The sequence below is a fragment of the Marmota monax genome, unplaced genomic scaffold (genome assembly GCF_021218885.2).
Source record: "Marmota monax isolate L192 unplaced genomic scaffold, Marmota_monax_Labrador192_F-V1.1 WCK01_AAM20220418_F8-fsc00135, whole genome shotgun sequence".
NCBI lineage: Eukaryota > Metazoa > Chordata > Mammalia > Rodentia > Sciuridae > Marmota > Marmota monax.
In genome coordinates, this window is record NW_026694339.1 from 4,156,333 (window position 1) to 4,182,850 (window position 26,518).

The following is a 26,518-nucleotide window of genomic DNA, read 5'->3' on the forward strand; positions in this document are numbered from 1 at the left end:
ATTTGGTTTTTGTTTGGAAGATTTATCCAGTGATGAGAGAGGTGTGTTAAAGTCACCCAGTATTATTGTGTTGTGGTATATTTGATTCTTGAAATTGAGAAGGGCCTGTTTGATATACATAGATGTACCATTGTTTGGACCTTAAATATTTTTGATTGTTATGTCTTGTTGATGTATAATTCCCTTAAGCAGTATGAAATGACCTTCTTTGTCCCTTCTGATAAACTTTGGCTTGAAGTCCACTTTATCTGAAACAAGGATACAAACCCCTGCCTGTCTGAGATCCATGTGAATGGTATGTTTTATCCTATCCTTTTACCTTCAGTGTCTGGATGTCTTTGCCTATGAGGTGAGTCTCCTAGAGACAACATATTTTTAGGTCTTATTTTTTAATCCACTCTGCCAGTCTGTGTCTTTTGATTGATGAATTTAGTCTATTTATACTCAATGTTATTATTGAGAAATAATTTTTATTCCCTGTCAATTTTTGATTCGTTCCTGGTTTTTAATTTGAATTACTTTCTTCTTTGATTGGTTATTCTTCTTATGTAGTTCCCCCCTTTGCTGGTTTTCACTTTTATTTTTCATTTCTTCTTCATGAAAATATTTTATTGAGAATGTTTTGTAGTTCAGGCTTTCTAGTTTTAAATTTATTAACTTTTGTTCATCATGGAACATTTTTATTTCACTGTCCAACCTCCTGAGTCTCTGATCTGCCTTGAATGTCCAGAATTAATTCTCAGTTAAGTACCTACTTCTCACCTTGCTGAGATGCTGCATGTCTGATTTCTTAGTTTCATGCCAGAAAGCAACCAAGAAAATGACCTTCTAATCTGCCATTTGAATCCAATTACCAGTCAACTTTTTAAGATAACTTTCCTCAACTTTAATCTCATCCATTACAAACTACAATTTTTTGAAAAGTCTTTACTCTTACAATATGGGAATGAACTAACTAATTTTTGGAGAGTGGGGGCAACCAGGGCTTGATCCCAGGGGTGTAACCGCTGAGCCATATCTCTAGCCTTATTCTTTTTCTTTCTTTCTTTCTTTTTTTCTTTTTTTTTTGAGACAGGTCTCACTAAATTGTTGAGGATGGCTTTGAACCTGTGATCCTCCTGCCTTAGCATCTTGAGTTATGGAGTTACAGATGTACAATACCACACCCAGGAGGAATGTACTATTAACTAGAAACTTTGTTCCTTGTATTTTGGAAGGCATTCTCCTTAACAAGGTATAGAAATAGCAGAAATTTGCTTAATATTTTATCATTTTTGTAAAACCATTTCAATCCCCAAATAGGAGAATATATTTTGACCTTTACTATTAGTCACTGGTTTTTCAAGGATTTTTATTGTTTTCTTTCATGATGACATTCTTCATTCTGTGAAGGCCAACGACATATGCAGAAGGTATTAGACTCAGAAAAAACAGGATTGTAACAAATATCAGTCTCTATCCAAATTAACAAAAGTCTTATTCCACCACAGGGAAAAACGCTATATGTGAATAATTACCATGAGACAAACCAGTTTTTGGTAGAATAAGATGTGAGTTGCTCAGGCCGTGAGCCAGCACTGGTTTTTCACACAGATGCTAATCTAAGCTTTTAAAATTAATTCAGATACTCTTCTAGAATGTGACCCTTTTTGTGTTAATTTAACATATATGTACCCTATTTGAAAAATGGAGAATAAACACTAGTGTTCCCATAGGGGTGAGAATGAAAAGGAAGTGCAAAAGATATCTGATGCATAATGCTGTGTTTGATGTACCAAAAACTGCAGTTTTTCTCAAGCAAGTTCAATCATAGAACCCTCCATTTTTTTCAGTATTATAAAAGAATATGCATTAAAGATAGTTCTTTTTGTTTCTCATAAGAGGTTTAGTTGGGCATGTAAAAATAAAGCCATTATTTCAGTATCCTAATATTCATTTGTATTACTGGTAACCTAAAAGCCCAATATGGTTTCAGTGAAAAAGACAATCAGTAGGGAAGTTATCCTCCACACTATTCTGTGTTAAGAACAATAATTATTTTTCTTTTAGAATTCTAAGGCCAGAGAAATACTAAACTCTATAATGAGTAGTAAACAAAACTGATTTATTATGTCTGGGTAGTACTTGGTGTAGGTGTGTGATGGGAATTCTTCAGTCTTAAGAGGAAATTAAATTCAGAGTGCTTTTGTGAAATTGATTTTTTGTTTTAAGGAGAAATGTTTTATTGATACTCACCTGCCACCATCCATCCTCATGTCCAAGGGGCCATCCTTCCGAAGGGAAAAACCTCTTTCAGGAGCATCAAGTTGCATGGAAGAACACCCAAGATCCAAAAGAACTCCATTCAAAGTCCCTGGCTGCACTCCGGCTTTCATTAATAAGTCTTCTGCCTGGCTGAACTGGCCTAGCATAGCTCGGATCTGCTTACTGTAAATAAACCCAGGAGACAGAGAAAACACTCCTATTATATTAAAGTGTTTCTTAAAGAGAGCACATTCTATTATTAGATAATTTAATCAATATGTATTTACTGAGTATCAACCAATGGCTAGTGCAATACAAAAGAACATATAGATATGGAAACTATATATCTTGGTTTCAAACACCAGAGCTGATTTAATGTAATCTTATTCTTATAAATAAACACAATTTATTATATACCATTGGGAAGGTATACAATAACTCATAAATCAGAAATCATAAAAAAATTCATAAATTAGAAAAATTCCTTTGTCAATCCAGATTTTTAATTTTAAATAGTTTTAAATCTATTTTAAATCTATCATATGGGTAGGAAAAAGAAACACATGCTATTTTATCAAAAGAATTACCTTAATGAATAAGACAGTTAAAATACAATAAATAATAGAACAAGAATCATATAAAGAAAATGTGATATATATACACAATGGAATTTCACTAAGCCCCCCCTCCCACACACAAAAAAGAAATCCTATCATCTTCAACAATATGGATGGAAGTGGAGATCAGTATGTTAAGTTAGTCAGTAACAGACAAGTACTGCATGATAGCACTCATATGTGGGACATAAAATACTTTTCAAATAGTAGAATGGTGCTTATTGGCAATGGAGGAGAGTTGGGTAGAGGGAGGAAATGTGAAAAGGTTGATCAATGGGCACTAAATTACAGATAGGAGCAAGATGTTCTGGTGTGTAGTAGGATGACTATAGGTAGGAATAATGTACTGTACATTGCAAAAAGCTGGAAGAAAAAAATTTGAGAGTTGTCACAATAAAGAAATGATAAATGGTTGAGCAGATAGATATGTTTAACCTGATTTAAACATTGTAATATACCCTTTATATATTTATATATATATATACATATATATGTATTTATATACACACACATATATATATAAATACATATATATGTATTGAAACATTGCATACTATCCCAAAATATGTAAAATTTTATGTGCCAGTTAATCATAAATTTAATTCAAAAAACAGAAATCAGAAAAGGCATGTCACATAAGTTCATTCCAATCATTTTAGTTTTCTTCATGATTTTCCTATAATTTAGGATGGGGTGCTATGCAGCTACACATTGGAGAAATGAAACTATGACTAAAATAAATGATTTCTTGAAGAGGCAGTGTTTTAGATCTCAGCAGAAATTCGGAAGTGAATGGAACATTCAGAATTAACTCAGGCAAGGAGTTAGGATCACCTTGTTGTTAGGCTTTCTCTTTCCTACACAAAGGGAGATGCTGCCTTCAGGGTTCCTCAGGAGCCCCAGGGCCTCACGGCAACTGGCATTCATTTTGGAAGGGGAATGAGAAAAAATATAGGGCAGCTCTAAAGATGTCATTCCTCCGAGTGTAAAGGAAGATGGAGTGAGGTTGGATTTCAACAGTGTTGGGAAATTCATACTTATGTATTTGCTTACATATTAATGCTGTTTACAGGGAACTTCACAGTTCATTGTTTTATTTTTCTTAAATACTGTGATTTTTTAATTTCACTCACCAAATAGATATTGATTATCTTCTGTATGTCAGTGATTATGCTATGTAAAAGATATATAAAGGGTATATGAAGATTAATAGAGTATGTCTTTTGGAGCTTTGAGCTGAGAGAAGCAAGATGTATAAATAGTTTACAAAACAATCTGAATGAAGCAAATCATAAACAGATGAGCAAATTGCCCTGTTTTGGGAAAATATGAATGCTAATAATAACATTGGAAACCCTGAAACAATTAAATCTTGCCACTGAAAGGCAACTCGCAAGTCATTTATGCCAATAAATTAACAAATATTTGAATCATCCCCCAATCCAATATTACTGCTAAGTAATGGGGAAAGGGAGGAGAAACAGTCTAAATCCCTTTCTTTTCACAACATTGGTGAAGAAGGGATTCCCATTCAAAGACTGTGGAGATGGTTAAAAAGACAATAATGAACACCAGAATTCATAAACTATATGTATTCACAACCTAGGAGAAGAAGACAAATTATGCCATGTCAGGTCACACAGATTATACTCAACAGAGTGAACAAGCAGAGCTGTGCTATTAAGAAGTTGGAGTGCCCCCTGGTTCCTACAGGTGGATGTGATTGGTTTGTTTGAACATAGACTGGTAGGGATCTGAACGTGCTAATCAATAACAGGCAGAAATGGTGCCTGATGCCTATAAAAAGAAGGGTTATTTGGCTAGGGAATCCTACCCACAAAAGCATCATTAGAAGGAAATCCTATGCTATAGCTATCATGATTCTCAGTTCTCCTTTTCTTGTGTCTTCAGCCAGTCTCCATATAAAAAATCTTTCACCAGGATAGTTGCTCTTTTATGAAGTTGTGCCAGTTTGCTTATATGACTAAGTCTGAATTCTACATAATCAACACAGAATAAATTCTTACTTCCCTTGTTCAACTATTATATTACTATAGCTCAAAATCAAATAGTTTTGGAATTTATTTCATTGTTGAGCTATACTAACTCTAACTTTTTAGTCTTTTTCACATGCAATGCTGCTATGCCTGTTTCTTCTATTATGTATCTGGTATTTTTGTTAATTGCTTTTTATCTAAGTACAATTTTTGCCATACGTATTTTCCTTTCCTGTTTTTGAGACAGGGTCTCACTAAACTGCTGAGGCTGGCATCATTTGATGCCAGCCTCCCAGCCATTAAGTTTTATTAGTCTGTAGGCACAAAGCAGAGACCATCGATAGTTTGACCATTTTATTAATCCTCTTCAGCAAGGAATTTAGAGTGAGCCAAAACAGTGGATGAATGCATAGTTTCATTTTAGGAACAATAAGATCAAACATTTGTAAAGTGCTTTTTATATGCCAGAACTGGTGCTTAGTCCTTTATGCCTACAAACTTATTTCATACTCAAAATAACCCTATGAGGTAGGTGACTGACTCACCTCAGATAAGAAAACAAGTGCAGACAGTGAAGTTAAGTCATACAGTTAGTAGGCAGTGAAATCAGAATATAAACTTAGTCCACTCTCGCCCCCGAGTCCATGTTCTTAGTTACTACACAACATTACCTCTCATGTTTCTATTTACTACATTTCAGATCTCCAACTCTTCATTATTACAATCTTGTCCTTATGTACAAATTTATCTTACTTTTCTAGTAAGATAAATTTACTAAATAATTGTTTTTGTTTGCCATTGTTTCATAGACATAGGTCTGCAGATTCAATTCTCACAAATATTTGCTGAATAGGGATTAGCTACCATGTATTGGATACAAGAATATGAAAATAAATAAGAACATACAATATAAAAGGGCACATCAACAAATATACATAAATCACCTTGGAGATAATTCACTTTTTTAAAGTAATAGAGGTATAGTGGAAAGGGGAAATGACATATTGCTTATGTTTAAATCTTGGCTCTGCTACTTATCAATCCTCTGGTAATGGGTAAGTTACTCTTCTCAGTTTCAGTTTTCTTGTATCTCATGTTGCTTAATTTTTCCCCCCTCTGAGTGCATCTAGTATGACAGAAATACCTTAAATTCTGATGTTAGAGTGAATCAGAACATGAGTATTCTGATGATTTAACCCCCCAAATCATTTCCTCATTTGTACTATGAAGACAATAGAACAATTTTAAACTTACACAGATTTTATGAAGGTGTGTTAACTAACATATATAAGAATGTCAAGGCATTAAAAGGTCTTCAATAATATGACCTTTCTCTTCCTGCTTTAAGCTGTTTTTCTTTCCTCAGATAGAGTTTTGTCACTGTGCTGCCAATGAGAGTTGGGAACAATGGTATTAGGGTCTGTAAACAAGTCAAGAGCTGCGGCACAATGGTAAGGATTTGTTCCAAATATACCAACTGCACGCTGAATATGACCTTTTGACTATGAAGAATTTTCTTTGACCTCTCTTAGGTACCATTATTTTTCTGTATTTCTCCTTCCTCTATACCATGCCTCTATTATACCAGGAGAATGGTTTACTTTTTAATGTTAATATTTACCACATAAAATTTTTCCATATGTACTTATATTCAAGATATTTTCATTATCATATTGATATCAGCACTGCTAAATATTATTAAATGATACCTTTGTCAGAGTATTTCCATAACCGTAGAGAAGAAATGAAAAGATATATATGCTCTGCATAATTTTCTAAAAATTTCTTGGTATAGCCCATAAATTTCTAAAAATTACTTGGCATAGCCCATAAAATCACAGAAATCTTTTTCACTTTATTTTTCCAGTCTTATTTCTCCTTCGGCTTTATTATGAATTGATTATATTGCTATACTTTCAAGCTCAGTGATCTTTTTTTCTGTACTGTCTAATCTGACATAAATTTCTTTCAGTGAAATGTTTATTTCAGATATTATCAATACCATCTATGGAAGCTCCATTTTGATCTTTTAAAAAAGTCTTTCATTTTTCCATGTGAATTATACTTCAGTAAAGCTGTTAGCAAGAAAAAAAATCTTATTTTTGTTCCTCTGTTTCCTTGTGTTTTCCTTTATATTCTTGATTATCTGGAGCATATTTATAAAAAAGTTTTCTTGTCCTTGTGTACATCACCTCTGTAATTTCTGGTTTGCCATCCCTTCACTGACTTATTTTTTGCATGTCTAGAAATTAATTGATTGAATCATTGACATTTTGAATTCAGTGTTGTCTCATGATAAATTTTCTATTTCCTTAAAGTATTAGACTTATGGGTCAATTTTATCTTTTAAAGGATTTTTTTTAAATTAAAAATTAATGTTAAATTAAAGTTAATGTTTACATTGGATTAAACATATCTACTTCCGCAAACATGAAAATATTTTCTTTTAGCTTTCTGAAATGTACATTATCATAGTTTACAGTACTGTCCAACAGCATGCCAGAACTTCTTACTTTTACCTAACTATAACTTAGTATTTACTGACAACATTTCCCTTCCTTCATTCATCTCTAGGCTCTTTAGCCTCTGGTAATGCTACTTTCAACTTCTATGAAATCAATTATTGTATATCATGCATATAAGTGAGATCATGTGGTAGTTTTCTGTCCATGGTTTACTTCAAAAAAAAATCTCTATTTCCATTTACGTTGTTGCAAATGACAGCATTTCATTCTCTTTATGGTGAACAGTATTCCATTGTACTTAGTACCATATTTCCTTTATCTATTCATCAGCTGAAGGACACTTAAGTTGTTTCCATTTATTGGCTATTAGTGCTATAATAAACATAAGAAGGTAGATGTCTCTTCAACATACTGATTATATTGCCTTTAAATATATACCCAGTAGGGGACTGCTAGAGCATATGATAGTTCTATTTTTAAGCTTGTGAGGAACCTCCACACAGTTTTCCATAATGGCTTTACAAATTTCCAGTTCCACCAACAGGGGACCAAGGTCTTCCTTTTCTCTACATCCTCACCAACACTTGCTATCTCTTGTCTTTTTAATAAAATTGCCATTGTTACTACAGTGAGGTGATATTTGAGGTGAAGTTTTACTTCATATTTTCAATTTTCTTAAAACCTTTGACAGCACTACCTTTATTAACCATTGTCTTTTGTTTTAAGAAATACTTTTAAAAATTAATTTACCATTCATTCACTGTTCACATATTGACTTAAAGTTTATTTTAGAAATGATAAAATACAATTATATTTATACTTCTCAGTACCTTGTAAAAGATTTATTCAGTGGAAAAATCTTTCCCTGTTTTGGAATGATTAAGCAGCTCCTAAAAGTTTTGCACTCACTCATGCACTTATGACCATTGTGAGTTTTAAACACAGTTCAGTTTTTACATTGCTCAATTATAAAAACAAATGCCAAAAGGATATCTACTGAGCAGAGTCTAAATATTGGTTACTTTTCTAAGCATGTAAGATACAGATAAAACCCCTAATGACTGCAGAACTTTTGTTATTAGGAGACAATAAAAATCAATACAATCAGAAACTTCTCTATGTAACTACAGGAGTTTAAACTAACAAGATCAATTCTTTCACTGAGAAAAAACTAGAAAGGTTTTTATGATCAATTATTATGATCATCTGCTTAAAATAAACAGACAGGAATAAAAGCATCTATGACTTATTTAGCTCTCTATCTAAAGACCTATTAATTTATAAGTGGAAGGTAAGTGCTAATAAATTGAGCTTCATAGAATATGGGAGACAAATAAGAGAGTTCAGAACCCATCAAGGTGGGCTATGCCACAAGGTGGGATACTAAATTTCTAAAATAAGACAAAAGTAGTAAGAGGATAGACAAATAAAAAATAGATCATTAAGGTACTAGGTTCACTTTCTAATCAGGCTTAAAAATAAGGCTTAACAGGCTTAAAAGCCTTATTGTATTACTAGGATGATATGGTCTTAGATTAATTACGTGTCAGAAACAAGACCAAATAGAACCTGGAAGAAGATATCTCCCAGATTCTCAAATTAGCTCCATGATTTTTCAAAAACAATGTTATAACAAATATTTAAAAATACTAGATGGATATGGAGGTCAGACCAAATATCATGCTCTAGAAATATATATACTAGAATCAGACCTACAGGATATGGAATAGTTATTAGAATGGACTATAAAATAACTAATTAACTTACTCAAGAAAACAAAGAAAAAAATAGATAATTTCAGTCCGGAAATGGGTCTATAGAAAATAGTAAAATGAAAATAAGGTCAAATAGGAAAAAGAAAATGATAATAATTGAAAATAAATTTCAACAAATGGGGTTAAGAACAACTCAGAGGCACTACCATGAGAGCTGAGATCCAGCCCAGGTGGCTCACAACAACCCGAATGGAATCCAGGATTTCAGTAGGCTGGGTTCACTGCAGACACTGCCAGAGCCTAGCCTTTGGCAAAGGACTTCCCCTTCCAACCAGTAGACTACCATGGGAGGTCAATTCCAGCATCCCGGATCCACCCACTCCAACTTAAGCAGGTTCCAGACCCAGGATGCAGTACCATCCATTGAGGGACACTGGTAGAGTCTGGAAGCCCAACATCAAGATGAGGTACAGACAATCTGCACAGGTATTACAAGAATATAGGGAAGAAATTGTAATATCTCACATCCACACTGCAAGAAAGGAAGACACATAGACAACATGAAAAAATAAGGTAGGAAAGTGCCCCATACAAACACTTATACATGTTGTGATTACCATAATAAGTTCAAAGGAAGAATTAATGTATAAAAAATACACAACAGAAGGAGAAAATAAAATAATTAACAAAAAGACAATAAAGAAAAGAAAATGGAATGTAGAACAAGTTAGACAAAAAATAAACAGGAATATGGTAGGAGATTTAAACCCAAACATATCAATAATTCTATTAAATATCACTGGACTAAACAGTCTAATTAAAAGACCGGTAGTATTATATTTGATTTTAAAAGTCCAACAATCAGCTGCTTATAAATGACAAAATTAAACATTAGGACATAAAAAAGTTAAAGATGAGATACAAAAAATATGCCATACAAACACGAAACAAAAATAGATGGTATAGTGTTAACAAAATAGATTCTAAAACAGAAAACATTACTAAATGTGAAAAGAATATTATCAAGACAAAAGCATGACATGTCAATTACACATGTGCACTTACCTAAATAGTTTCAAAGTATGTAAGCAAAAGCTGATAGAAGCAAATGCAGATAGACAAACACAAAAATTATAGATTTTTAAATGTTTCTCAATATAGACAGAATAATCAGAAAATATTTGAAACACAATTAACAAGTTTCATGTAACTGACATATAAACAAAACTCCATATTCCATGGTTGATGATAATGTCTTCTGTTGAGCCTTTTGTTGATTCCTTTGGCACTCTGTACATACTACTTTGTAATGTGATTTATCTTTTATATAGGGATACTACTATCTCTGTAGGTAAAGCATTAATCTCTTAACGGTCCTATGGACAATTATACACTGTTTTTTGGCTATTTGTTTTGTGTCTTCAGCACTGAAATGATTTTTTTTTTTGATGAAGGTGGTAATAAATCAAAAAACAATTTAAAAAGTCATCAAAGAGTACTTAATAATAACCAATTCAACATCTTTTTCACCACCTATCTGAATATGATCAAAGTATTAAGAAAGAGATGTAATACATAGAGTATACTCATGTGTACTTTAGAGAGGCAAATAAATGCAGTGTACATAAGGTTTATTGAATATAATTGTTATAAGGGCATAGTTTTAGACAGTTATCTTTCCTATTTCTTAAAGAAGCTTTAAGGAGCCATCTTACAACAGACAACCAGAGTATGTTTTTAATATTTTTCTTCATGATATCTTGCTACCTACAATATCGTGGAAAAGTTTAAGTATACTCAAAGGAAAAAATGCTAGTATGTTGTAGTAACAAAGAAATAAAATAATAAAATAAAAGCCAAGAAATTAGGTAAGATTAATTTATACAATGAAGAAGAAAACTTTGAAGTGTTTTAAAATGAAGAATGATATTACAATCATAATATTATTCAAACAAAATTCCTTTTGGAGAATTGCTTTTACTCTTCTAGGAATTTTTTTCCCAGTACAAATACATTTAATTTAATATGTACAAAGATTTAATTATGCACAGAATGGTTTTCTCTAAGTAATGATTGTTATGTAGCATTTACAACATGGCCTTTAAACAACTCCTTCTATGTATCTAACGTATCTGGCTTCTGTATGCTAGATAATTTTGCTCCTATAATACCACCCCCTTATCTATTGTTTTAGAAAGTTTAGTGTGATAATTAGAATAAGAAGTGACCATCTCTCTGAGGCATCACTTTCTAATATATTCTGAATTTAACAACTGAGATAAATTTAACCTTTAAATATTGATCACCATGCATATACTCCTACTTTTGTGGCTTGGATATGAGGTATTCCCCCCAGAAAGCTCCTGTGTTAATACCAAGAGAAAAAAAATGGTTAGATTATGAGAACTACAATTTCATCAGTGGATTAATTCATTTGATGGGTTAATGATCTGATGAATTGCTGGATGGTTATTGCAGGTAGGTTGGGTATAGCTGGAGAAAATGGGTCACTGGGGTTGTGCATGGGGTGGGGGACCTTATATATTTTGTCTCTGGTTCCTTCCAGTCTCTGTTTCCTGGCTGCAATAAAGTGAGTACATTTCCTCTACCATGCCCTTCCTCCATGATGTTCTGCCTCTGTAAAGCAATGGAGACAGCCAATTATGGACTAAGACCATGAAACTGAGAGCCCACAATAAATGTTTCCTCTCTATGTTTTTCTTATCGGGTATTTTGGTCACAATGATGAACAGCTGACTAATACATCCACTAATTCTATTAATCAGAAAATTTTTAAATGTCACAACTTAAAACATCAATAGTCTTGAATGCTTAGCAACATTGAAGCAGAATGTTTGAATGGCCTACAGAATTCATGTTTAAAGAAGTCAGGTGATTTAATCTAACTGTCTCTAAGGATGAATATCAAAAGCACATGAACAATGTTGACAAATTATATGTATTTTGTGACCCACTCAAGGAATCAACATCAAGACAAAATCAGTTGCATTTTGGAGATTTTCCCGAGGAGTTGTCATTCTTCTTTAAGAAACAAAGGTTGGTAAACTCTTGAGACTGATGACAGCTTCTATATATTAAGTATGCAACAATGTACATGATGAAAATGAGTAGGAAATATCAAACACTTACTATTATGGTAAAGGAAAATGGTTGTCATATAGCACAAAGGATAGCAGATGCTAGGAACCCTGAGGCTTGGTAAGTAGATATAAGTGCCACCCCCCAACCCAGAGAGAAGACAGAAACTCTATTTACATCAATTAGACCTTACTTCTACTATGCCAATTTTATATGACCAGTTCCTCTACCCTAGTATCTCCTAATGGGTAGACTTTTAAAACGGCATCAAACATTCAATTTAAACAAAGAAAAAAAATCATTACATACAACCAAGTATCTAAATATGAAAGGAAGATGCATAATAGAAATTCAATGATTTTCAAATAAAGAGACCAGCCATAAACTCAATTATAGCCCACTGAATCTGGGGTTTGAATTTTAATTTATATTTTTTACTCCATTCTATGTATATATTCTTTTCACAAAAATGTTTATTTTTTTAAAAGTCAAATTGATGCTCTACAAAAACACACGTTTATCCTATAGTTTTGAATACTTACTGGTCATGCTGCTGTCAACTACTAAAAATATTGAAATGATACATTCAGGGAAGGAAAAGAAAGTAAGCAAAACTTTTATTGTCGGTGGTTCTAATTAACTTCAAAATTTGGTTTGGTTATTACATAAGATTGCAAGAATATTAGAGCAAATAGTTAATGGTCTTAGTCTAAAGAAAAAAAATAAACTTTTTGCCTCTGGTTGGGGGGAGAGTTCATTAAAATTTAAAATTGGTAGTGTGAGTTTTAGTGGATTGTCATTTCTTTTTTTAAGTTCAGTAGGCATAAGTAAAATTCAATCCCTCTGTAAATGCAAATTAATGAATGAGGTATGTTTCAGAAGAAAATTTGTATTATCCACAGTATTTTCCAGTGATTTCTCTCTGAAAGGGAATTTCTTTATATGCTGAGTTTTAGTCCCATGACCACTGCATATCTTTTCTCATTTTAAAAGATTACACAAGTGGACTTATATATGAAATGGTCTTCCAGGAGACACATGAATTTAGTTTATATAAATTTTGATTGTCATTATTTTATAAAGAGAGATTGGGTGATTAGATTCAAACCTGAAAGTGCAATAGAAGGATAATGCTTAGGATTTCATATGTTTTGTTGGGTTAATGTTGCCTGATATACCACTGCTTTATGGCCTATAAGATTTAATTCCTATGATATTAAATCATAAAATAATTCTAGATGTAGTCCAGTATACTGAAATTTATATCTTTAATTAATTTAGTAACATTAATAAGAACACAGCACACAAATAATGAAAAAATAATTTAAATAGTTGACTACTGTGATTATTCAGTAGATTTTATTATTCAAAGATTACCAACTACAGGTACAAAATATATTGTTAGTCAAAATATTTTATTTTGTAACATTAAATAAATTATTCAGAAATTTGGAGGCTATTGCAAGATCATGTGTATAAACCTGGAGGCTAACTGTGTGTTGTAGTATTAAAATACCACTGATTGGCCATGATAGATTTAATCAACTTTATATAATTTCTAAATCAAATCCTATATTGCATAGCAGAAAGTAAGGCCTTTCATAGCAAATATGAAAATGATTTTATTTAAAAATGATTTTATCTAAGAACATATTTTCTTTCAGGAAATCCCACAGGAAGGTTCCTTATAATTCTAATGCAGTCAGAAAATTAAAAGAATAATTCAGCCGGACATAGTGGTGCATGCCTGTAATCCTAGCGTCTCCGGAGGGATGTACCAAAAATAAAAATTAAAACCAAAACAAAATAATTAACCCATATTTTTAAGTTTAAATTTTGAAATAATATTCTTTTCTATACAGATAAAATGCTTTTGAGATTTTTAAGAAAATCAGCAAATCATTCTGTTGCAGACATTTTCTGAATATTTCTGTCTCAGGTACTATGCATTAGATACTAGATAACAAAGTAAAACATATTGCCTATTACCAAAGAGCTCACAGTAAATAATACCAGTAAACAACTTTACGATATACACAATGCTTTGTGACTTTCAATACAATCCTATAAATTATATAAAGTAAACATTTTAATCTCAAATGGCAATTATAGAAACTTGGGTTCAGAGAATATTTTTCTTAATTATTTTTCTATCAAGTCATGTAGCATACTTAATAGAGAACAGAATGAATGCTCAATAAATATTTGATAATGAGAGAATAAAACAACTGCTCAAGGTCACAAAGTCAATAGTAGAAGGCTAAGAATTAAACTCAGGTGAAGTTAATTTCAAGACCAAGATGTCAAATAATTACTGCGGACAGCTTTAGAGGGTTGATTCAGGGCATATGTTTGTACCTCTGTGATGAATCTGATTCAACAACTTCTTATTACAGTAATTCTTGAACTATGTATACATTTATTTTTAAAAGTGAAGTAGCATGCTAGGAGAAAAAGTCTATTCATTGCTCTCATTTTAGTATCGCCTAGGAGGATAGAGGACAGAAAAGAAACTACTGAGGAATCTGAAAAGGAATTACAGAGATCTACCACCTACATTACCAAAGGTGATGGTTAGGTCACTGGCAGTTATGAGACAGAAATCATCTGCCTGATGACAAATCTTATTGTGTGCTTAAGAACTAGAACAATCTAAATATCATTCTTGAGTTAGAATTTACCAGGTTAGCCTTATACCAGCACAAACACGTTTCTTAATGGGACCACAAACCTCAGCTTAAAAAAACAACATCTAAAATAACATGATTTTCAACAAGTACTCAAAGGAATTAATTCAGATTTTGGTGTCAATTATTTAGGTTATTTCATTTTTGTTTGAATGATTTAGAAATAATACTTATTGAAAAACAACTGAGGGATCTCTTGGTAGGTGTCAAAATCTGAAAAAAATGATATGTTACTAGATAAATCTTTCCTGTAGGTGGGCCTACTTAAGTGTTATAAAATACCAGGACTTGACTTAATCTCTAAAATACAAGGAACATTTAAATGATTGTTAGATGTTAATAGAAAATATTTATTGAAACTTTACCATGTGACATGTACTATTTTAAGCATTTTCCTTATATTAAAACATGATTTTCAAAGATTCTTATGAATTAAGTAGTATTTCCTCATTTTACAAATGGGATTACTAATGCCAGAGGACTTACGAGATTTCTTGCAGAATACATGGCTACCAAATAGTTGAACTGGGATGCTAGCTAAGGCAGTCTGTGCTATTAAGCATTATATCATATTGCTCCTGTAGATAAGAGTTCTCAAGTCCAATGGTACAAATGACAGCTACTATTGGCATCTTCATTCACTGAGTAGCACATGTTGACCTAAGGGGTTGTTCTTTAATATTTCATTTAGATCTTAAAAAACCAATAATCTTTGAGGTAGTTAATACTACACCTATTTTACACATCAGGAAACTGACTTAGAATGTTGAAATAATCTGTCCACTCTCACAGGTATGCAGGCTGAGAGTCTAACCCTAGTTACCCTGTTTTCAACACCTCTATTTTTAGAACACCTTGATCGTGGCTCAGTGGTAGAACGTTTGCCTTGTCTGTGTAAGGCACTGGCACCACATAAAAACAAATAAAACAAAATAAAGGTACTGTATCCATCTACAATGAAAAAAATATATGTATATATATGAAAACATTGCAATATTATGAAGTATATAGGAATATATATATACACACACAAATATATATATTTTATATATATATTATATATATATATATATATATATATAAATATAAAGAAATATACTACTTCTGAGGCTGGAACTCATCCTGTATATTTTGCTTAAAAAGATTTATTTTTTAAAAAATATTTCTTCTTTAGTTATACACAATACCTTTATTTTGTTTATTTATCTTTATGTGATGCTGAGGATCCAACCCAGGGCCTTGCACATGCTAGGCGAGTGCTTTACTGCTGGGCACAACCCCAGCCCGTTCAAAAGACTTTTGAAAACAAATAATCCAATCAATAAATGGGCCAGGGACCTGAACAGACACTTCACAGAAGAGGATATACAATCAATCAACAAACATATGAAAAAATGTTCAACAACTCTAGAAATTAGAGAAGTGCAAATCAAAACTACTTTAAGATTTCACCTCACTGCAGTCAGAATGGCAACTATTAAGAATACAAACATCAGTAAGTGCTGGCAAGGATGTGGGGAAAAGGGCATACTCTTACATTGCTGGTGGGACTGTAAATTGGTGCAGCCAATCTGGAAACCAGTATGGAGAATCCTTGGAAAACTGGGAATGGAACCACCATTTGACCCAGCTATCCTACTCCTCAATTTATACACAAAGGACTTAAAAACAGCATACTACAGGGACATAACCACATCAATATTTATAGCAGCACAATTCACAATAGCTAAACTGTGGAGCCAACTTAGATGCACTTCAGTAGATGAATGGATAAAGAAACTGTAGTATTTATACACAATGGAATATTACTCAGCATGAAAAGAGAATAAAATCCTGGCATTTGCAGATAAATGAATGGAGTTGGAGAATATAATGCTAAGTGAAGTAAGCCAATCCCAAAAAACCAAATGCTGAAAGTCTTCTCTGATATAAGGAGGCTGATTCATAATGAATAGATGAACTTTAGATAAGGCAAAGGAGAGGGAGGGGAAGGAGTGGGGATGGGGGTAGGAAAGATGGTGGAATGAGACAGACATCCTTACCCTAAGTATGTGTATGAAAACATAAATAGTGTGACTCTATTTTGTGTTCAACCACAGACATGAAGAATTGTGGTCTATTTATGTAATACGAATTGAGTTGCATTCTGCTGTCATATATAACTAGTTAGAATAAATAAAATTTAAAAGTTAAAAAAAACTAAAGAAAAAAAAGACTTTTGATTGGGGGTACCCCTTTACAAGGAGAAAAGAAAAGATGGAATTGGAAAAAAATTTAATATGCAGAATTATTTATCTTTACAGAGTTTTCCTAGTAAATCTATATCAAATATTAATTAGTCATTCCACACTGAATACATATTTGTATATGAACAACATGTGGTATATGATAAATATACACATTTTTGCTCAACTAAAAATAGATAAAAGGATGTTGAAATACAAAAAATATGCAGGTATGAGAAATGATTATCAGATGTCTTCTGACTTAAAAAGTATATAAATTTGAATGCCTAAAGAAAAACAATACATTCAGTAATGTGTGAAAAATAATAAATAGATAATGCATTAAAATAATAGTAGTAATATTATTAAATTTAAAGTGTTATCCTGGAATTTGAGAGTATTAATTTTATCTCCTTAAGTGCAGGTATTTCCTTAGTTGACAGGACCAAGTTATTTTATGAAGGTCTGTTGATATCTTTACATAGGGTTTAAGAGCAGCTAGGTTACTAAACAAAACAATTGAAAAATATTTTCTTCTTTTTAATTCCAAATGGTGGTTTCTTCAGATCCGATTTGAAATGCTTTGGCAGAGATCAGTAAGTGAATTGGATCTACGCTTGCTCAGGAGTCAAGGGACTTAAACTTCACATATGGATGCACAGCACATATTTCAGTAGTTGCAGGATGGATTGGAGGTGGAAGAAGGAAGGAGGGAAGGATATTCATAGTTAAACAAGAGGAAAATCAGTCTGCAAATGATTATACTATATTTGTAGAAACAGTATTTTTCCTATCATATTCAAAGAGTCTAGTGGTGGTGGTAAGCAAATAAAATGCTAAGAGGTCCTTTTTAAAAGAACAGTAACAGCAATAACAGCAAGAAACACTGTGGTACAATGAAGTTAATCAGCATCCATGTTCACAGCACTGAACGACATTGATATGCAGTTAATTATCCTCTATAAAACAGTAATCGGAATTGATGCTAAGAACAATAAATACTCAGCTGTTGAGAAGAAACTTTAAAAGTTTCATTGTATATAAGTTCAAGAATATATATACATACATAAACACACTTAAATATATTACTATCTTCAGGATATGAAGTATGCTAATGTTCTATATTCACACATGTATATCTGTGTTATATATAATATCTTAGTTCTGAGAGGGAGAGAAATCTAATTGGTCAAAATTACTCATAAAATTTTAACCATGTTTCTGCAAAACACAGTAGTGCCAAAGGGTAATGCATTGCTAATGGTTTCCAGTAGAATAAATAGCTACTCTGACGTCAAAACTTTGTTACACTCCAATAACTGGCTCACTTGGGGTTTCAGGTACAGCAAGTTACATGTCAGTTTTAAATAAAGTTATAAAAATAGAATGCTTGGTGAACCATATTGTCACTATGCAACCTGATACAATATGATTTATATCCACTAAAACATTAACAAAGGTGATAGATTATAACACAATAGGCTCTGGTGGTTGAGGATGCCCATGTTCTTAAATTTAAAATGAAAAAAAAAATAGCATATTTTCCTCTATCTAGTGGAATACAACTGAGTTACCAACAGTGTCAAATTAGTAATATTTACATATTCCAAAGACAAATGTTTCTTACACTGTAAAATCTCCCTGGATAGGCATAATAATAATATTTTAAAAATGGGAATGGAACTGGAAGAAATCATATGACTACACAATGCACAGATGGGTTATTAGTTAGTTCATATAGGAATATCAGGAATTTAAATTAGAATAATACTTGTGCTACATTATCCTAGATTTAAGCTTGAAAAATCCATGAAAGATGTACTCCAATTATATTTTATGTTTAATAATGAAAAGATACTAATTGACATAGTTTCATCTTAAAGAGAGTGCAAATGAGATCTTATAAGAGTTGAACAACCCATCAAACAAAATGTACAAACAAAATAATAATATTTTCTATCTCAGTGTCCTGCTATGGACTGTATAGAGGATATATCTGGATAGGGAAGAGGGGAAAATAAAATCCCTAATTATTTCAGCAATGACATACACATAAACACATTAAAATAAGATGATAAATACATATATACATTACTGATGAATACAGGAGTTTCTATGTAACACAATATAGTATTATTCAATTATAATTTCTATACAAAATTAGACAATATTTTATTTTAATAGACATTTATATAAAAATGCTTAAACCATAAAATATACACAGATCCATTCACATTTATGCATTATTCTATTCTATTGTTTTCATACGTAAGGGAGACAAGGAGCAGAAGATTTATTTATTTATTTATTATTATTATTTTTTTAATTTGTTTTTTTTCATTTTTTTATTAGTTGTTCAAAACATTACAAAGCTCTTGACATATCATATTTCATACATTTGATTCAAGCAGATTATGGAGCAGAAGATTTAGACATATAAATCTCAGTTCCACCATTTACCAGATATTGACTTTAGCCAAGTAACAAGAACCTCTATGAGTATTACATCTGCAACTGTACATGTAGAGATGATAATGAAACAAAATAATGTATGTAAAGTTTCTAGAACAGTGTCCATCACATTCAATGTCTCAGGTCCTGTTCTAGGTTACCAAGAATTTTCAGCAAACAAAACAAAGAGATTTTCCTTCATGAAGCGGATATTTTATTGAAGCTAGGAAATTAAAATAAACACCATAAATAAATAAATCATAGAGTTTGTGTAACATTAAAAATAATGCAAAGTGGAGAAAAGTAAGATCAGAAGTTCTGGTATTATTTTCATAAAATGGTCAGGAAGTCTCCACTGAGAAGGTGATATCTGAGCAAAGTTTTGAAAGGGGGAAAGGGGTGAGGAAAGAAGATTCCAGGCAGAAGAAATAGGTGGTGCAATGGCCTTAATTTAGAGGCATGCTTGGCAAATTTGAGAAATACCAAAGAAGCCAGAGACCACAGTGAATTGATCAAAGGGTAAAGAAATAATGAAGAGGCTGGACATGGTAGGGTCCGGGAACCCACTTTAAGTTCTTCATCTTCTGTAAAGTAATAACAACCACAGAATTTTTAGCAAAGGAACGACATAACCTGACAGGTTCTAAAAGGATCATTCATGGTCTTTAAGTTGAGAATAAATTAAGGACACAAGGCTGGGTAAGAGATGGTACTTAGGATTACAGTGGTACCAGTGGAGGTGGTGCAATCTATGTACTTATATTTTGAAGACAAAGGCAATATAGTTTTAATATAGATCATATATATAAATATATATATATATATATATATATATATATATATATATATATGCATTATATATGTGATTATGTGATCATTCAACAGGTCAGTGAGGGAAAGCTTTTGGAAGTCATGTCTTAACAAATTAAAAGCAGAAGGAATTAAAATAACCTAGTAAAAAAGGAAAACTGAATATAAGAATTGAAGTAATCAAGAACATTTAAAATATTAGGGCTAGGAAAACATCACAGTGAATCTCACCATCATGTACACCCATAAGAATGAAATCTTAATTAGAATCAGATTCTTGTATAATTATATCAAAATTGATTCTACTGTCATATATAACTAAAATGAACAAATAAATAAATTTTAAAAATTATATTAGGGCTAGAAGTAAAGCTCAATGGAAAACTCTCACTTCGCATGTGTGAAGTCCTAGGTTTAATCCCCAGCACTGCAAAAAACTAAACAAATAAAATTCAAATATAAAGATCTTTAAGAAATTGAACATAATTTTCCTCTTTGTGGATAATTTTGAATCTTCATGAATGGGAGATCAGGAACACTGAAATTTTGGTAACTCTCTTTTCACAATGATAGCAAGTATAGAGCCCAGAAACTAAATAAAATCACAATGCTTATCTGGATGAGAAGGTTTGGGCTGCTATACAGATACTGGGAATAATACTGTTATGGCTGATAAAGATAATATATCTTATAACTCAGTATTTTCATAACAAGAGGTTATTTATCCTGTTGCCATATTAAAGAATATGGCAAGTAGGATCTAGAAACTTTGATTACCACAGAAGTAGGAAGACCAATTTTTGGTTTCTTATCTCAATTATTTTGATTTCTGGGAATGCCATGTCTTAAGTCAAATACAATACATTTTCTCCATAGCAGAATTAATGCCCACTTTTACTATATCACAGTGAAGTAAATATGTATATGTATACAAACAGAGATGTGTGGGTATATATAGTTAATCACTGCAGCATCTGTTCACATGTTGATCTTCCCTTGATAGACTGTAAGCTACTCAAAGACAGGAAACTTTTATCCATGGGCTTATCCCTATAATATGATGGGGAGTTAGGACTTATATATAATGCTTGAAATCTGTTGGACAGGTGATTTGTATTAAATTTGCTGTCTTGTGGTGTGCCTTTGTTAAGTGGTCTTCTAATATGCAGTACAAGAATACAGACTTTAGAGTCAGACTGCCTTAGTTTAGATTCTGGTTCAGCCATCATTGATCTCTGTGGCTTAAGCAAGTTATTGAATGTCTTTGTTTTAGTTTCTTCTGCTATAAAAATAGAACTAGTAAATAGTAACCTTTATGGTACATTGACTATGAAGATTAAACAACACATGTAAAGTGCTAAGAATATTGGCCAATGCATGGAATGCTGTTATGGTTTGGATCTGGAATGTCCCCCAAAAGGCTCATGATTTTGAAACTATGGTCCCTGATACAGCAAGGTTCGGAGATGAGGCTTTTAGACAATGATTGGATCGTGAGGGTTCTGAAAACTGATGAGGTGAATGGACAACTGGGAGATGGGACTAAGTTGGAAGAAACTGGGTGCATGCCCTGGAAGGATTTCTCCATGGTCCCTTCCGCTCCCAGCACCCCCAACTCTCTCTGCTTCTGAATTGCCAGAAGCTGAGCAGTTTTCCTCTGCCACATTTTTCACTATGATGTTTCTTCCTTGGATCAACTGGACCATGGGCTATGTAACTGTGAGCCAAATTAGATGTTTCCTCCTCTAAGTTTTTTACTCAGGTATAATGGTCATGGTGAAAAAAAGCTGACACATATGCTTTTAGTACCAGCAGTTACTATTTTTTTATTTGCAGATTTAAAATTTAAAAAAAAATTTAGTTGTATAGGAACACAATGACTTCATTTTATTTGTTTGTTGTGTTCCTCTATCTATCTATCTACCTATTTTTTATGTGGTGCTGAAGATCACACTCCAGTGCCTCACATGTGTGAGGCAGGCACTCTACCACTGAGCCACAACCCCAGCCCAACTGCAGCTATTATTATTAATCATATGTCAATGTCAGTATTTTCAGTATATAAGAGAAGTAAGATTGTACTCTTTCTCAGGGATATAAAAGGTAGCTATCTAAATGTCTAACATGAGGTTTGTGAATATCTTTAGGAAGAGTCATAATTGGTACATGTTCTAAGGTATACCCACACATAAATAATATATCTCCATACCTATCCATATTTGTATATGTATACATACATATAAGTTATCTATAAAGATAATATAAAAATACATATAATTATCCATTCATCCATTCTCATAGGTCACATTCTCTGATAGGTGTCCTGGTACTCCCCTTATATGACCTGAATAAGACAGGATTAGATAACTTGTTTCTAATGGGCTCATAAACTTAATATTCTTTCACAGTTTAATTAAAGCTATGAAAAATTTAGAATCTGAGAAATTTGGTATACTGATCTGGTATTTATTTCCATATACTCCTCTTGGTATGTAGATATAGTATTCAGCCTGCTACCCTTGATTTGTGGTTTCACTTTCCACAGTTTCAGTTAACCATGGTCAACTACTGTCTGAAACTATTACATGGAAAAATTCCAGAAATGAACAATTTATAAATATTAAATTGTGTACCATTCTGAACAGCATAATAAAATCTTGTGCTGTTTCTCCCAACCCACTATGGGAAACATCCCTTTATCAAGCATATGCATGCTTTACACACCCCTTAGCTACTTAGTACCATTTTGGTTATCATATCAATTGTCATGGTATCACAGCGCTTATTGTTCAAGTAACCCTTATTTTACTTAAAAATTGTCCAAAAGAAACAAGTTGCAATATTGGTGATTCAGATATACCAATGAGAATCTTTAAATTAAAAAGGTGAACTTCTCCACTTAATAAAGAAAGTGAAAAAATGTATATTAAAGGCATAATGCCTATGTAATTCACACATCTCATATTGTCATAAGGGTAAATATAGTATAATTAGGCAATCTGAAAGTGACAGACAACATTCACATAACCTTTATTCAGTATATTACTGTAACTGTTCTGTTTTATTACAAGTTAATCCCTTATTGTGCTTAATTTCTAAGTTAAATTTTATAAATTAAACTAGATATGTATTTATAGGAAATAACATAGAATACTGTTTGATACTATCCATGGTTTCAGGTATTTGTTGTGGTGACTTGAAATATAACCCTCATGAATAAGTTGGGCCTACTGTATTTTTATTCCCAAAGATCAGAATTACATTGACTTCACTGGGGATTACAGGAAAAATAGATAAAATAATTTGTGATAAGATCCAGACTTTTAATCAAGGTAGGACACAATTTTGATGTTTTTTTTTTTTTCAGTAGTGAGGATTGAATATTGTATCCATGGGCACTCTACCAGTGAGCTACATCACCAGCCCCCTCCACAACATTTTATTTTTAAAGAAGGTCTCACTAAGTTGCCAAATCCAACCTTAAACTTGCAATCCTCCTGCCTCAGTCAGCCACATCGCTGGGATTACCAGTGTGCATCCAATTTCTTTAATAGAAACACAGATTTGGTTATCTCAGTACTTCCCAAGAGGGAGTAATTTTGTACGCCTTCTCCAGGCATGTTTGGTAATGTCTGAAGACATTATTGGTTATCACAATGGGGTGGAGAGCTTGTTAGGGGTATTGCAATTCACAGGCTAGTCTCCTAAAACAAATGTGGATCAAAATGTTAGTGGTGCCAAGACTGAGAAATCCTGTGTATTTCTTTGAGTGAAGTTTAAAATTTTGTGTTTCTCAAAGACTTTACTCTGTCAATATAGAATGCCTAAAATTCAAAAATTAGAAAATTTCTAGTGGGAGATGTCAGAATTTTTAAACTGGTTCATTGATTCAAATTAGGAAAGAAATACATCCAATTATATTAAACATCTTTTACACCTACCTCTAGAAGACCTATCAGAAGAACCAAGAATTGAATTGTAGGCAATATTTTCCTTTCAAAAGTTGAGTAGTTATCTTAGGGATGAAAATATGTAATATATATCTCTTTCATGATGAGTTAAAAAAGATTGGCATTCCAGATAAAATACAGATACTCTGCATGAAACACTCTTTTAAGTATTTTAAATAGTAAAATGGTTATTTTAAGTATTTTAAAAATAACAGGAAACTTTTGGTATAGTTTTGTTTGGCTTTGGTTGATATCTACTTATTTTTTAAGCAATAGAAAATACAGGTGTATGTTAATTGGGATTTACTATAGTCTAATTTTCTGTCATGAAAATAACACTATCAGGAATTGAACTTTTGATGACATCATATTCCTATCATGGAACTGTATGAAACATTCCATTTTGTTTATGGACTTCAAATGACCCAGGGTCACTATATTCTTTCCTATTTTAACAAAATCTTGTTGGTTTTCCTTAGAAAAACTTTTCTATGAGTATAATGCTTTGGTTTCCTCTTCACACTCATGATCTGCTCCACTGATGGGGTTTGGAGGTTGTTGTTTTTTGTCTTTAGTTTACTCTGGGAATCAATTTCAATTGACCACCTATCATATCCCAAGCAACACAGAGAACAGATAAATAAAAAGAGTCTATGCATTTATGGGTTTATAATTCTAGTCTGTATATAGGGAAAGGTAAAAAGTGTTTAAACACAAACATAAATAGAATAATTCCAGATAATAGTAAGGGTTATTAAGAACATAAAATAAAGTAGGGCAATGATGGTGGCAGAGTGAGGAAAGGGGCAGCTGTAGCTATAGTATGATGATACAACCCTCAGCTAAAAGCTTAAATGTTTGAGCCCGGAAAGATGTTTAATCAGAAAGAGGCAGCCATGTAACAGGGAAAATGTTTAATCGGAAAATGTTTAATCGGAAAGAGGCAGCCATGTAACAGGGAAAAATGCTCTAAGAAAAAGTAATAGCAAAAGGTAAGTATTTAATATGAAACTGAAATTGATAATGTCCTCAGTATAGAAATGACAATATGGCTGCAACACTAGGAACTAGGAGAAAGCTGGAGAAAGATGAGGTTGATTTGATGGGCAAAGTCCTATTGAAGCAGAGAGCAAAACTAAAAGGGTTTTACAAACCAAACTAGAGACAATGATAGTCTTACTAATTTTTTTTTAAAGACAGAGGAGAGAGTGAGAGAGAGAATTTTTAAATATTTATTTTTTAGCTTTCAGCGGACACAGCATCTTTGTTTGTATGTGGTGCTGAGGATCAAACCCAGGTCGCACGCATGCCAGGCGAGTGCGCTACCGCTTGAGCCACATGCCCAGCCCAATCTTACTAAATTTATAGCAGTAGGAATAATGAAATAGGCATATATTTGGTAATCAAAAAAATTAGGAAGGGATAGGAGTCAAGGATGACTTTTTTGTATATACAAGCAACTAGGTGCCTATTATTGAGATATGAAATAAACAATGACTTGGTGAGGAAGAAAACATATTTTGGTTTTTAAGCATGTTAAATAGACATTTCAAGTAGCTAATTAAATGTAAAACTTGGGTTGAATTTAGGGGATAGGTGAGGACTGCAATATAAATATAGACCCACAAGTAAAGAGATGGCCTCAAAAACCATGGCATCTAATTCTGAAAGAGTAGATAGAGAAAAGGCCAAGGACAAAGGACAGAGACACTCCAAAATTAGAAGTCCATTAAAGAAGGAAGAGACCAAGAAGTGAGTTAATGAGGAACACCAGCCACTCTGAGGTTACAAAGCCTAGAGAAAATATCGTATCAATACAGAAAAAGTGGTTATTTCAATATAGTGGTGAGGATAAGGAGTGGATGGGAGGTGAAGAAATGAAGGGATTTAAGTATGGACAGTTGTATCCAGGAGTTTTGCTTTTGTTTTTGTTACTAAAGGTCGAATTCAGGGGCGTTTTACCACTCAGGTACATCTCCAGTCCTTTTTACTTTTTTATTTTAGGAGATAGTCTTGCTAAGTTGCTGGGGCTAACCTCAAACCTGATATCCTCCTTCCTGTCTCTCAAGATGCTGGGATTATAGGAGTGGGCCATTGTGCTGGGCCAGGAATGTTGTTTTGAAAAGGAAAGAAAGTTGTGATATTAAGGATGTTTATTTACTGATAGAGAAGACAACACAGAGTCAGAAAGACTGATATTCAAAAAAATGTGAAATTTCAGGAGCAAATTCCTCTAGAAGGAAAAAGAGACTGAGATT

The 26,518-nt window shown here is 32.5% G+C and overlaps 1 protein-coding gene across 2 annotated transcripts in view; it reads right to left on the reverse strand.

The window, feature by feature from the left end:
* The window catches only part of Mettl15 (methyltransferase 15, mitochondrial 12S rRNA N4-cytidine), a 235,632-nt gene that overhangs the window by 43,660 nt on the left and 165,454 nt on the right, over positions 1-26,518 (reverse strand). For both annotated transcript variants that reach the window (XM_046467533.2, XM_046467532.2), the window contains exon 5: positions 2,236-2,427. In XM_046467533.2, coding sequence (XP_046323489.1) covers positions 2,236-2,427 — 192 coding nt within the window. The remainder of the gene's footprint in view (positions 1-2,235; positions 2,428-26,518) is intronic.